Here is a 15771-nt window from a genome sequence, read left to right as displayed (position 1 = left end):
ACAGTTTATTGTGATCCACACAGTCAAAGGCTTTGGCATAGTCAATAAGGCAGAAATAGATGTTTTTCTGGAACTCTCTTGCTTTTTCAATGATACAGCAGATATTGGCAATTTGATCTCTGGTTCCTCTGCCTTTTCTAAAACCAGCTTGAACATCTGGAAGTTCTCAGTTCACATATTGCTGAAGCCTGGCTTGGAGAACTTTGAGCATTACTTTACTAGCGTGTGAGATGAGTGAAATTGTGCAGTAGTCTGAGCATTCTTTGGGATTGCCTTTCTTAGGGATTGCAATGAAAACGGATCTTATCCAGTCCTGTGGCCACTGCTGAGTTTTCCAAATTTGCTGGCATATTGAGTGCAGCACTTTCACAGCATCATCTTTCAGGATTTGAAATAGCTCAATTGGAATTCCATCACATCCACTAGCTTTGTTCATAGTGATGCTTTCTAAGGCCCACTTGACTTCACATTCCAGGATATCTGGCTCTAGGTGAGTGATCACACCATTGTGATTATCTGGGTCGTGAAGATCTTTTTTGTACAATTCTTCTGTGTATTCTTGCCACCTCTTCTTAATATCTTCTGCTTCTGTGAGGTCCATACCATTTCTGTCCTTTATTGAGCCCATTTTTGCATGAAATGTTCCCTTGGTATCTCTAATTTTCTTGAAGAGATCTCTAGTCTTTCCCATTCTGTTGTTTTCCTCTATTTCTTTGCACTGATTGCTGAGGAAGGCTTTCTTATCTCTCCTGGCTACTCTTTGGAACTTAGGCAAGTCTATATTCTTGTGTCTACACACACAAAGGTAAAACTTAGATAAGTTTTGAAGGCACAGTGTGCCGTTCAACATAAGTTATATGAGAAATGGTTTTAATGCTCTAGCAGGAAAATGATTCAAATTAAAGTACCTCTGGATCTCAAATGATAAAAGAAAGGTCCCCTAAAGCTTATCTGCTTTGCTTGAGTCTGGGACAAAAATGGACAAAAAACTAGTCAGAAAAAAAAGTCAACCTTGAAACAGCTTTCCTGGTGAGGTATAAAAACTTAATTAATGGGTGTTTAAAAGCACATGGCTGAATGAGGATGCATATAAATGAATGTATTTTGCTCATTTCCCTTTATGGAAACCACTTTCTAATATTTTCTAAAAATCACATGATGCTTAAAACTAGAAAACCCCTTAAGATACAGGAAAATAAATTCCAATTTGAGAATTAATGTTTATTTCAATCTCTAACCAATATGCCATTAGAAATTTCCTGGGGGAGTTGAACAGTAACTGATTAAGTGAATTAGTTAAACACTAACAGAAACACAAGGGGAAAGAGGATAGAAAGAAACCTTGTGCACCCTGACATACTGCTTTAGTGAGAACCACACTGCATGTGGGCTCACTTATTGGCAGCTGCCTAGAGAAAGAAATAAGCACACAGAGAAATGGAGCAGGGCTATTGGTATGCATCAGAGGACTTGGAAAATAGTTCCATTTTTAGAATATATTTCAGTTTTTACAGGGATATTTTGTATTTTTGCAAAGCTAAAAGCACATATACAAAAACAGTCAACATTCTACCAAGCACACATCAGCAGATATTCATCCTGTGATTTTTAAAATTGTACCTTCATTCAACAGCAAGTACAAGAGTTTATTATGAGCCACTTCTCACTTTCCTATCTGCACCCCTTTCCCTTCTTGTACTGGTTCATCTCTTCCAGATCTCCCAACAATCCATGAACTCTTTCACATTGCATTCACCTCTATGTTTGAGAATATATTACAGTTGAAGCCTGAGTAATTAATCAACATTTTTAGGACCCTTCTATCAATTTGTGCCTCCATTTTGGTTTCCCACTAACCCATACCCACCAGTTGAAAAGCAAATATTAGTGAAGCAGCCCTCTCATCAAAGCCCTGGAGAGTGTCACAGGACTATATTATGCTTTAATATACTATCTTAGTTTGGCTCCTAGGGCACTTATTCAGGGTGACTATTTCCATTGATTGGGCTTCCCAGGTGGTACTAGTGGTAAAGTAACTTAGCAGGCACGCATTCCATTGATACATATCTGTAAAGCCATACTGGTTGTTACATAGTGAAATACCTCACTTTGTGAGTAGCTGTAGAGAGATAACTACTCTTTCCTAAGGACTCTCTTCCCCCACAACCATCCCCCAGAGGCTCCTGAACTTTCCCATGATGCAGCAGCTGGAACACCAAGAGGCTCCGGGACATTCAACCTGTCGGCTCGGTGCCTGTGTTGTTCTGACGGTCACCCCTGCACCCATTTAAGGACTGACTGCCGAGAGCTGGGCTTCCCAGGTGGCGCTAGCAGTAAAGAACCCACCTGCCTAATGCAGGAGACGTAAGAGACACAAGTTCAATCAGGTGTTGAGAGAGGTGGGCATCAGAACTGCAACAACAGTAACAAATACGTATGTGCTATTAAAATAAAGTTTGAGGGTTACAAGAAGTATACAGGAAGATGGGGCATGGCAGAAAGGGACAGGAAAAAAAGGCTTTTGAGATAAGCATTTATCTAGATTCTAATACCACCTTCAGACTCCATGGCTCCCATTGGATACAGCTCTGTCCCCACAGGATTGTAGACATTTGCTTGATGGTGTATCTTTTAAGCTTTCTGTTCCCAGCCATCTGTTGTAATCTAGAAGTTCCCCCACCCAACTCACTTTCATTACCAGTGGAGCTAGGGTGCTAACTGCCAGAGTTACCAGTGTTTGGAAAAACAACTTGAGGAGCATGGTTTGGTACCACTGTACAAAATGAATGCAGAAACGGAATTAGAGGGGCTAGGTTTGACAGCATTGCTGAGAGGGTTGTCCATATAAAGAAAATAGCCCTCTGCTCCCTTACTTGCTCTTCATCCCTTCCTTCTCAACTTTATACTTTACAAGGGACTGACAAGAGGACTGGGAAATGTAATGGGTAGGGAGATCTTGCTCTAAGAAGTACATTCCATACCAGAGTATTGAGAAACCCTTTGGCTAGCACAAGCCTATGTAATTACTTATACTTACTATTTTAGAAGCAGCAACTCACCAGTTCTGTACTGAGCCTACATTGGTTTCTCTCTATTAATCTCCAAAAGGAAGCTGGGGAAAAGAGATTAGCAATCATTCTTTGGCAGGGCGAAAAACTTCAAGAGAGGAAATAGCAAGTAGGAGATTCTTCCCAAACTCATAGGAATAGTGTGATGTTATGGACAAAAAAATTAATTAGGACTTCCAGTGGTTAAGACCCCATGCTGCTAATGCAGGGGGCACAGGTTTGATCCCTAGTCAGGGAACTAAGATCCCACATGGTATATGGAACGCCCAAACCAAACAAAAATGAGTTAAGCACACACACATATAATCTAGGAATTGCCCTTAAACACCTGGACCTGCGTACACCAACATATGCATGTTATTCACTGCAGCACTGGGAACAATGAAAGAGTCCAGTAACTGGGGAATAGCACAAGGAAAGAAGCAGACTGATGTGTACTGAAATAGAAAAACCTCCCAAACTTACTATGTGAAAAAAGCTATTTTAAAATAATAAGTAGATTTTTAAAAATTAATTGTGTATCTCTGTGTTAACTGGATAGAAAAAGAATTGAAAGGGTCATAACTGAATTATTTCAAAGGGTTATCACTGGAGTGGGAAGTTGGCAGTGAGGGGGAGGACTTTCACATGTTATATACATGTGCATTGTTTGAATCTCTAACAGTGAGGTGTGTTTATGTGTGTTTCTAAAAAGAAAAATAACAATAATGCAGCTAGAAGATTAGAAACAGGACATCACGAAGGACAGACTTCTATTGTGAGAGGAAGACCATTGGGGTATTTGTAAACAAAACAGGCGACAGGTTTCAGACAACACCAGGAGAAATGTACCACAAAGAAGATGGCTTACTAAATTTTTAAATGAAAGTCAATGGGAAAAATAGTCTTCGTGATCAGGCCCGTTGTCCAGCAGTAAGAAGATACAGATTCTAAGACTAGCTCCATAACTCAGTAATTTTGTCACCCTGAGCAACTGCCTTCATCTCTGTGGCTTTATGGTTCCCCATCTGTAAAATGAGGGTGTATTAACATGTATGATTTTTACAGTCCTTTCCCACCCGCATACTCATTATTTTAGCAACAACTATTTGTGGATCATTCATACATTGTGCTAAATGACTTTTGAGAAGACCTTAGCTTTGAAGAATTTCAAAGGCATTTTGATTGCATAGTTAGAGAATACTCTTCTGGCAAGATCATAAAATGGTACTAATCTTGGAAAAGAAAGATTCAGCTCAGCAGTGAAGGAGGGCACACCTGGGACCAAATGCATCTGGTCTACGGCTAATCAGAGCTATACCAACATGGTTACCAAATCTCTGGGGAACCCGATAGCCACAGACCCCAGAAACACTCACCACAACACTCCCGAAACATCAGAGTAACCCTTTCCTCTACCCTAGAATGTCATAAACTGGAACAAAGTGCGGTTCAAAAGAATCCACTCAGGATTTATCAGAGGTCAAATGTTTGTCCTCTAATTTTCTTCTTTCAAGAGGGGACCAAAGCAGTGTAACTAATTAGAAAATAAATGGGGAGCTTCCAGATTCAACCCTTGCAAGTAAAAAGCTCAGTTGTCTTGCTGTTCACTTGAAACTAATACAACACTGTAAGTTAACTATACTTCAGTTAAAATAAATAAATAAAAAAGAAGCTGTCACTCCTATTTGAACAAGAAAAGGCTAGAAAAAACTGAAAAATTAGTAACTTTTCCAGGACTCACCAGAGAATTATAAGGTTGCAAGGGAAATTCCAACCCCCAAATCTGAAGAGACAGGCTTATCTGAAAAGACACCGAGAAAGATCTGCTTACCTGGCCACTTAAATGGCAATTCTGACTAATTTCTGAAGGCTGAGTGTGGACTTACATGAGAATAAGAAACTTCTGAGCCTATACTTTGGTGTTCTCAAAGAAAGACCTCCTCCAGACTCTGATCAGAAGCTAAGAGTTATCATTGTGAAATAGGCCAAACAGGTCATTCTAACAAAAGCCTATGCTCCAGGGGGAAATACTTTGCTTGAGACTTATCCCAGGTGGGGGAAGGGTATTCTTCCCTCTCCAGCCCCACTCCATCCTCCTAATCTCACCTAAGGGAAAAAAAAGCCAAGTCAGAGGTCTGGGCTTCCTGGAAATGGGTTGGAAATGCTGACAGGAGTAGGGGGCAGGGAAAACAAAATGTTATACCACTGGATTATATTTTGTGAAGGTCAAATACAAAACACAGGTCCAAAAGACACTGTGATTTAATCAGAAAATTGTAAAAATAACCTATTCCCCCATACCGTACCACTATACCAATAGGGCTCCTGTATACTGGCTCAGAAGGTAAAGAATCCAGCAGCAATGCAGGAGACCTGTGTTCCATCCCTGGGTTGGGAAGATCCCCTGGAGAAGGGAATGGCAACCCCCTCCAGTATTCTTGCCTGGGAAATCCCATAGACAGAGGAGCCTGGCAGGCTACACTCCATGGGATCACAAAGAGTTGGACACGACTGAGTGGCTAATGATTTCACTTTCATACTTAATAACAGTGAATTATAGCTGCAAGATACAGAATGGGAGTTGTGCTTAAGGAAACTCAGTCAAGAGAGGAGACAAAAACAAGGACACGAGAGAGATTTAGCCTCCTAGCACCAATGATTACACCAAACATTAAACACAGCCCAACTTCTAGCCAGTTTAACATAAATCTTAACACAAGAGAATTAAACTAGAAACCTACAGAAAAATAGCTGGAAAATGCCAAAATACCTGGAAATTAAGCAACATACTTCCATATAACCCATGGGTTAAAGAGCTCTCAAGATGACTTTTCAAACATTCTGAAGTGAAAATGAAAATACAACATAACAAAATTTGTGGGATACAGCAAAAGCAGTCCTTAGAAATTTATAGTATTAAATGTATATATTAGAAAAGAAGATCTAAAATCAAAAGATCTGACCCTCACCAAAGAAGACATACAGATGGCAAATAACAAATGAAAAGATGCTCATCATCATTTGTCATTAGGGTAATGCAAATTAACAATGAGATCCCACTGCACACCTATTAGAATGGCTAAAATCTAAAACACTGACAATACCAACTGCTTGCAAGGATGTGGAGTTACAGGAACTATCAACCATTGTTGACGGGGAAACAAAATGGCACAGCCACTTTAGAAGACAGTTTCGCAATTTCTCATAAAACTAAAAAGTTTTATCACATAATCCAGAAATCACACACCCATATATTTACCCAACTGACTTGAAAACTTATGCCTATGGGCAAGCTCGCACACAGATATTTGTAGCAGCTTTAGTGAAAACTGTTAAAAGTTGTAAGAAACCAAGATGTTATGCAGTAGGTAGGTGAATGAATAGACTAACTGTGGTATATCTGGACAATGGAATATTATTCAGCAATGAAAAGGAATGAGCTATCAATCTACACAAAGACATAGAAGAGCCTTAAATGCATATTGCTAAATGAAAGAAGCCAATCTGAAAAGTCTACACACTGTATGATTCCGTTTATAAAGAAATTCTCAAAGTGTTAGTCACTCAGTTGTATCCGACTCTTTGAGACCCCCATGGACTATAGCCCACCAGGCTCCTCTGTCCATGTTACTTTCCAGGCAAGAATACTGGAGTGGGTAGCCTATCCCTTCTCCAGGGGATCTTCCTGACCCAGGGATCAAACCCATGTCTCCTGCACTGCAGGCAGATTCTTTACTGGCTGAGCCACCCAGGAAGCCCAAAGATATCCTAGAAAAGACAAATTTATGAAGATGAAAATGGATTGATGGTTGCCAGGGGCTCAGAAGGAAGGACATTAAATAGGTAAGACACTGGATTTCTCAGGGCAGTGAAACTATTCTGCATGATACTATAATAGTATATACATGTCACCATATACTTGTCAAAATCTATAGAGCTTTACAGCACAAATAGTGAACCTTAATGTATGCAATTAAAAAAAAATCCCAGGATGGAATGCACTAAGTGACAAAAGAATCTAATTATATTACAAATTTGTGAAGCAGCCTCACTAAAAGGGGTAAAAGAAAAAGATGCTGACCCAAGTAACTAGAAATGAATGGAGTTTTTAAAACTAAAGGCAAAAGGAATTTTGTATAAGTGCTTTATTCTAGTTGATAAAGTAGTTTCCCATGAAGGATATGGGTTAACAATTTGAAATCCACACATGTACACTGGAAATGAACAGTTAAAAATTGGATGGTGGATGGTGAGAGCCATGTTTCTCACTACCTTAAGGGGAAGGTTACAGACAAGTAAGGGAAGAAGGCAAGAATGAACCATGTGTTAATGGATTAGAATTAGAGACATCAGTATGATCTCATGTTTAGCTTAATATAGATGCAGATAGTTAAATATGTAGGTCAGTATACACATATATTTGTATTTCCTTACTGAGAGGGCCTAGAATCAACAACACCCCAATAGATAAAAGCACACTGAAGGCCCAGATCTTGGTTTCTAACACCAACCTCCACTGAAAGGAACCAGGGCTCCTTGGAGAAATAGCTGATTCTAGGACTGAGTCAGGAAATACATAACATGGGCCTGGAGTATGTTGTAGTACCAGGAAGTAAGTAAGTGCTCAAGAAACCTCCATAGTGACAGGGGTATGTCAAAGGGAAACAGAGCCAACTAAAAGAGCTTTGAATGCCCAGCTAGAAACATTTGAATAAAATAAATAATAATAGATTATAGTCCAAAGTATTAAACAAATGAGTCCCTACTGTTATAAATAAGTGATTGAATAAATAACTGGGAGAGAATAGAGAAATCTCTAATGAAGAACAATTCCAAATAGTATCTTTAGATACTTCATCCACAAGGAGGTAGAGAATAACTTCCTTATTCTTAAGTGTCAGCTATGCAGTAACTTCCTTCCAAAGAACACATTTCAAAAGGATGAAAAAAGTATAATTTCACAGTCAAAAAAATTGATAAATACTGCCTCAGCCAAGTGATCAAGGTGAACATCAGCAGTCATGAGCCATACTGACGGCATATACCTTTGATGTGAATGTGGTAAGAAAGACATTTTACCTCTAGTCTTCTCCCCCAAGCCTCAGTCTAATTATGAGAAAAACATCAAACTAATCCCAGTTGAGCAACAATATACAAACACCTGGCCAGTACTCCTCAAAACTGTCACGATCACCAAAAAGAAAGAAAGTCTAAGAAACCATCACAGCCAAGAGGGGCCCAAGGAGACACAATGATGAAATGTAATGTTGTATCCTGGATGGGACACTGGGTAAAAACTCAGTAGATCCAAATAAAACATATACTTAAGACAACAATATAAACATATAAATGGGGGAGAGATTACAGGGTGTACATTCTAGAATCTGACCAGGTATTTTCCCATTAAGGAAACTTTAAAGCTTTTAAATCCTGTGGACCATCACCATACACCTCATTTTATGGGTTCAGCATATAAAACAAGTGAGGTTTATGGCTCCACAGAGCTTCTGATATCAGTCACTCTTTTTTCAAGCTCAAAAAGCAGCAATAACAATTGCCATTCTCCTAGGCTAAGTGTTTAAAAAATCTGCCTGCATTGCAAGAGACATGGGTTTGATCCCTGGGTCAGGAAGATCCCCTGGAGAAGGGAATGGCAAATTATTCCAGTATTCTTGCCTGGAGGATCCCATGGACAGAGGAGCCTGGTGGGCTACAGTCCATGGGGTTGCAGAGAGTCGGACACGACTGAGTGACTAACACTACTACTACTGCTACTTCTGCTGCTGCTGCTACTACTATTACTAGGCTAAGTGTTTAGGGAAGTTTGAATATCTTGAGGGTGATGGATCCCAAATTCCGTTTCCTTCTCCTTCTCATACCATGCACACAAATTGCTTGAGTCAGTTTGGGAGAGCCTAACTGAGATGATGATGGTAGGTTTCTCCATTCTGTTTTTCATTTGTGTGTGTGTGTGTGTGTGTGTGTGTTTTTTTTTTTTTACAGCAGGGCAGAAGAAGCAGAACTGTTTCACAACTTCCATGGTGTATTTCACGCACTGTCATATTTTTCCTTTTAAAAGAGTTTTTTTCCCTTCCCTGGGACATCAGGAGCGTATGCTGAGGCTGGCAGCGGTGGTCTGGGCATGTGCTCACATGCGAGGGAGAAATGGCCTGCCTATACTCCACCTGGCCGGAGAAGGCAATGGCACCCCACTCCAGTACTCTTGCCTGGAAAATCCCATGGATGGAGGAGCCTGGTAGGCTGCAGTCCATGGGGTCGCTAAGAGTCGGACATAACTGAGCGACTTCACTTTCACACGTTGGAGAAGGAAATGGCAACCCACTCCAGTGTTCTTGCCTGGAGAATCCCAGGGACAGCGGAGCCTGGTGGGCTGTCGTCTATGGGATCACACAGAGTCGGACACGACTGAAGTGACTTAGCAGCATACTCTACCTGAGCTTTTAAGTCATCTCTGATGTTTCTGGTCTGTTCTCCATCTCTAATTGGTCTTATTGATGCTCACTCCGAAATTTCTCCAGAACTTATTCTTCCCCCATCTCCATTCCTGCTGTCTTAATTCAGGCCTTTGCTCTTTTGCCTAGATTGCTCAAAACTAACATTTTAATGGTCTTCCAGTCTCCACATATCCTTCCCCTGAATCCATCCTCCACACTGCCATACATTCTCTAAAACATAAATCTAATCACATCATTCCTCTGCTTTTAAATCATTTGGTAACTGCTTGGTTACAAGGTAAGGTCGAAAAGCTCTCCCAACCTATCTCCTACTCCAACTGTCACCATCCCCACCCTTGAGTCTCATGCCCCAGACTCACAGCCTCTGTTTATTGAGCAGAAAAGGGTCTCTTATGCTACTGCTTCCTTTATCTATGCTGCACTCTCTGCCAGGAATATCTCTTCATTCTACAGTTAGGGAGTAGCAGCAAGGCAGGCTAGGTAGAAACATGAGGAAGTGAGAGGAAGAAGGATATCGAAGAACATTACAAAAACAGCACAGTTCATATCTGGGTGTTCCATAAAATACTGAATGCATGCATGACTGAATTGCTGACAAGGAGTTCCAGGCTGCGGAGGCAGGCAAGTGAGAACAGATGGACTACAAGAATAGCTCTGAATTTTTTCCTGTTACTCAAACCCTTTTTCTATTTGCCTCCTCCTCCCATTCATTCAGATCTCTGTGTTTATGTTTCTTATAATTTACAGACTACTATAACACTACCTCAGATGCATTTAACCGTGCCATGCATAATTTATTTATTCATTCCTCATAAATCAGCCCCTCCAGCCATCTGGAAAGCAAGAACCACTTCTACTGCCTTTCAAGTTCCTTTTAACTAATCTTTTTAGAACGTGCTATTGTGCCTGGTACAAAATGTAATAATTTATGCAGTTTCACCACTGAATATCAAGGACTTTATGACCTTTCTTTTCTATTGCCGTTGTCATGATCATTAGGAAATCCCGTGTGAAAACATTAAAGTAAGAACAACTAAAAAGCAAAGCAAGAAAATTATATCATTACAGAGTATTGTAAGTGGACTGATTTTTGTGCCTGGTTCATGGAAAACAGCTTCATTATTATATGGTCAGACTCTGGAAACCACAAGTAGTAATTCTCCTGTAAAGGACAGTGCAAAGTGAAGGACTGCTCACTTAAAACCATATTCTACAATCATAAACAATGTCAAAATCTTGCCTGCCTCAGTTTTCTAGTTTATTAAATGAGAATAATGGATATTCACTCCATCACCTACCGAGAGCGATATGGACACACAAAAAGTACTTTGGTCACACAGATGCCATATGAAATCATTTTTCATTAAAAGCAATGATGATAACTAAACTACTTTGGTTTAGCCAGAAGGCTTAAGTAGAGGTAGCCAATTTAAGTTAACAGATACCCTAACTGACCACTTCAGTAGAGCCAGTAATTGGCATAACTGATTCATTATGGTTATAACTACACATAAATGGACATGATACACAAATGTTCCCTTTATATTAGTAGGCAAATAGGAAAACCCACCAAATGCTAAGCTGTGAGTACCTCTCTCTTATGAACTTTAAATTCAGGGGCTCTCTTCTACTGTCACTGCCCTGAGGTAACTTTACCAGGCAAATTCCTTGTTATATTTTTTACAATTTTTTATTTACTCCTTCATTTATTTTTGGCTTTGCAGGGTCTTCATTGCTGCGCAAGCTCTTGTCTAGTTGTGGCGAGTGGAGTTTACTCTAGTTGTGGCGTGTGGGCGTCTCATTACAGTGATTTCTCTTGTTGCAGAGAATGGGCTGTAGGGCGCGTAGGCTCAGTAGTTGTGGCTCCCAGGCTCTCGAGCACAGATTCAATAGTTGTGGTGCAGGGGCTTAGCTGCTCCACGTCATGTGGAATCTTTCTGGATCAGGGATCAAACCTGTGTCTCCTGCACTGGCAGGCAGATTCTTTACCACTGAGCTACCAGGAAAGCCCCTTGTTATCCTTTTTGAATCCATGTTTTTCATACTGGTATATTCATCCCAAGTTGTTCGCCTCCCCTCAGAGAAGCCTTCCCTGACCTTTCCAACTACAGTATTATTCCCGGTTATCATCTATTATCATAATTAACTAGAGAATCTGTCTGTTTATTTATCCAACTAGATCTAAATTCCAGATCAGCTTGGATCTTATCTATGTTAATCCAGCCACTGTACTCCTAGTGCCTATAGCAGTATCTGGTTCATAGCAAGTGCTCGATGAGTATGTGAAGGAGTTTGTCCTCACAGTGACAATAAGGTTCATTCAAACTTCTCAGCATGACATTCAAGACCCAAATTTACTTATTTAGGCTTATATCTTCCATTTTACACCTCTATATATTATGTTTGCTGCTCTGTAAAAGCTTACTTTCTGCCTTGAATGCTCTTCCTCCTACCAAGTAACTTATCTTCCAAGGCCCTTCTCAAACACACCTTTTCTGTGAAAATTTTTCCAGTCCCATACACACACACACACACACACACAGAATGCGTTCTCTGCTAAGTTCTTATAAGAGCTATAGCACTTATAATATAGGGTTATAATAGACATAAAATAATGATGATGATGATAGCTAACATTTTATTGAGCATTAACTTGATGCCAGGTACATAAGCATTTTATATATTATTATCTCATTTAATCCTGAAAACAACTCTAAGAGATAGATACTGTCATAAATAGTTACATTTCTGTTAGGCTAGCTAGAATCAACTTCATCAATGCAGGTATGGTGTCTTAAAGCCTTGGTAATTCCCAGAATCTAGAAAAATATCTGCAATGTCATATGCTCTTAACACAAATTTGCTAAATAATGAATTCTGACAGTAGTTTCTTGCCCCCTGACTTCACTTTGAGAATGGCAATCCCAGTAACTTAAAGAAACAGACTACAGTTTTAAGTACCTAAATTTAATCTTAAAGTGATACAGTCCTTTCTAATTATAACAAGAAACGCAGCAGATACAAAAGGGTTATATACCTAGCTATATACAAAGTTTAAAATATTTGAATATTAAAAAAACAAAGCTAACAAAGGCAAACCCGGAAGAGAAAAAAATATATTTTCAACCTACATTAGAAAAAAGATTAAGAATAATGATATAAAGTGAAAGTCGCTCAGTCATGTCCGACTCTTTGTGACCCCATGGACTTAGTCCATGGAATTCTCCAGGCCAGAATACTGAAGTGGATAGCCTTTCCCTTCTCCAGGGCATCTTCCCAACCCAGGGATCTAACCCAGGTCTCCCACATTGCAGGCGGATTCTTTACCAGCTAAGACACAATGGAAGACCAAGAATACTGGAGTGGGTAGCCTATCCCTTCTCCAGTGGATCTTCCCAACCCAGGAATCAATCCGGGGTCTCCTGCATCGCAGGCAGATTCTTTACCAACTGAGCTATAAAGGGCTCTTATAAAAAAATAATATAGCCCATTAGAAAAACAGGAACATCATATGAACAGGAAACTTTTGGAAAAAGAATTTTTTTTGGCCATGTCGTGGGGCTTGCGGGATCTTAGTTCCTCAACCAGGGACTGAACCCAGGCTCCTGGCAGTGAGAAAGTAAAGTCTGAACCACTGGACCACCAGGGAATTTCCCAGAAAAAGAAATTTAAATGGTTAATAAACATGAAAATATGCTCAAGTTCATTAATTTAAAAAAGTGAAAATTAAAATAATGGAGATATATTTATTTCATCATATTGTAAAGATGAAAAAATAATTATAATATTTAGCACCAGTAAGGTGGTGGGGAAATACACACTCTTACACAGTCATGCTACAAAAATGCTCTCACACACTTAAAAGATACATACCCCCACACACACACACAAATAGGAAAATATTGTAAACAACTGAAATGTGCATCAATAGAAGCTTAGTTAAATAAACTATGCTATAGCTATCCCATGAAATTATATGTAGCCAATGAAAAGAATGACATTACTGGATAACCAAACAATACATAAGAGGAATTCTCCTTTCATAAATATATTCCAGATAATAAAAAAAACATTATAAAAGGGGGAAAGGATTTGAACAGACGTTTCATCAAAGAGGATATAAATTTGGCAAATACGCACATGAAATGATGTTCAAAATCATAAGCCATTAGGAAAATGAAATTAAACCATCATGAGATAACATTACATAGCTGTTAGAATGGTTAAAATAAAAATTACTGAAAATACCAAGAGCTGTGGAGAATGCAGGACAAGTGGAACTACCTACCAAAGGTGGCTAGCTCAGATGCAAAATGGTACACCACTCTGGAAAATGTTTCAGCAGCTTCTTATAAAGTTCAGCACACATTTATCACACTATTCAGTGATTTCACTCTGGGGTATACTATTCAGCAAGGAATGAACAACTTGGGTGAATCTCCAAAGCATTAAGCTGAGTAAATGAAGTCAGTCTCAAAAGTGGACATACTGGTCTTCCTTGGTGGTCCAGTGGTTAAGAATCTGTCTGCAAATGCAGGAGACACAGGTTTGATCCCTGGTCCAGGAAGATCCCAAAAGCTGCAGAGCAACTTCTGAGCTTGAACTCTAGAGACCGAGAGTTGCAACTACTAAAGCCTGCGTGCTCTAGGGCCCATATGCCACAAGAGAAACCACCACAATGAGAAGCCCATGTACCACAATGAAGAGCGGCCCCCACTTGCCTCAACTAGAGAAAGCCCACATGTGGCAACGAAGACCCAGCACAGTCAAAAATGCAAAATAAAAAGCTGACATACTATGTGACTTCATGTATATGACATTTTCGAAAAGGAAAAGCTATGGGCCAGAGAACAAATCAGTGGTTACCAGGGGCTGGGCGCAGGGGAGGTCTGAGTGCAAAGGGTAGTAAGAAGGAATTCTTTGGAAGTGTTTAACTATTCTATATCCTGTTGGTGGGAGGGGTTACAAGTAATCTGAGCACATGTTAAAACTCACAGGATTGGGTACCAGTAGATAAATTAATATTATTGTATATATATTAGAAATAATTTTTAAAAAGATAAATTATCATCAGGAGTAATAATATACCTTCTATTTCTCCATCTAAAGGAGGAACATCATCTCTCATGGAGAAATCCATGGCTGTACCCGGTATGTCCATCAAGTCTTCATCACTGGAGCTACTTTGGAAGCTATTAAAACTCCCCTGGTGAAAGCCTCTGTGATCCATGGCTCCTGCGCAAAAAGAAAAACAGGAGGTTTATTACAGTGAGTTCCAAACCCCTTACCACTTATTCTTTTTTTATTGTGGTAAATACACGTAACAAAATTTACCACTTAAACCACTTTAAACTGACAATTCAATAGCAATCAGCAGGTTTGCAATAACACACAATCATCATCACTCTTCATTTCCAGAAATTTTTCATCATCTCACACAGAAACACTATGCAAAAAATGTAACTTCCCGTCTCCCTCTTACCCCAGCTCCTTTAACCTCTATTTTCTTTCTCTCTGTGGATTTGCTAATTCTGGATATTTCATATAAATGTAACCATATAGTATGTAGCCCTTTGTGTCTGGCTTCTTTCACTTCTCATATTTTTTTCAAGGCTCAACCATGCTGTAATATGTATCAGTCTACATTTCCTTTCAGGACTAAATAATATCCATTGTATGGATATACCACATTTTATTGATTCATTCATCAGTTGCTAGACATTTAGGTAGTCTTCACCTTTTGGGTTACCATTTATTCATGTCTTATTTTATGTTATTATTTAAATAATTTTTTTTCATTTATTTTTATTAGTTGGAGGCTAATTACTTCACAACATTGCAGTGGGTTTTGTCATACATTGACATGAATCAGCCATGGAGTTACATGTATTCCCCATCCCGATCCCCCCTCCCACCTCCCTCTCCACCCGATTCCTCTGGATCTTCCCAGTGCACCAGGCCCGAGCACTTGTCTACCTAACATATTCAGCTACCCTCCAGATATAGTACACTGCTACCCTTACCATGTAACTAACATAAGAGACAATTCTCCATATGGACATCACCAGGTAGACAATACCAAAATCAGACTGATTATATTCTTTGCAGTCAAAGATGGAGAACCTCTATACAGTCAGCAAAAACAAGACCTGGGGCTGAAAAAAAAAAAAAAAAGACCTGGGGCTGACTGTGGCTCAGATCATGAGCTCCTTATTGCAAAATTCAGTCTCAAATTGAAGAAAGTA

The 15771-nt window shown here is 39.5% G+C and overlaps 1 protein-coding gene across 1 annotated transcript in view; it reads right to left on the bottom strand.

The window, feature by feature from the left end:
* Positions 1 to 15771, bottom strand: part of CLCN5 (chloride voltage-gated channel 5) — a 189706-nt gene that overhangs the window by 36048 nt on the left and 137887 nt on the right. The window contains exon 3 of the mRNA XM_043457842.1: positions 14615 to 14761. Within this exon, the coding sequence (XP_043313777.1) occupies positions 14615 to 14761 (147 nt within the window). The remainder of the gene's footprint in view (positions 1 to 14614; positions 14762 to 15771) is intronic.

Source organism: Cervus canadensis, chromosome X (genome assembly GCF_019320065.1).
Source record: "Cervus canadensis isolate Bull #8, Minnesota chromosome X, ASM1932006v1, whole genome shotgun sequence".
Classification (NCBI taxonomy): Eukaryota; Metazoa; Chordata; class Mammalia; order Artiodactyla; family Cervidae; genus Cervus; species Cervus canadensis.
This window is presented reverse-complemented; position numbering and strand designations above follow the sequence as displayed.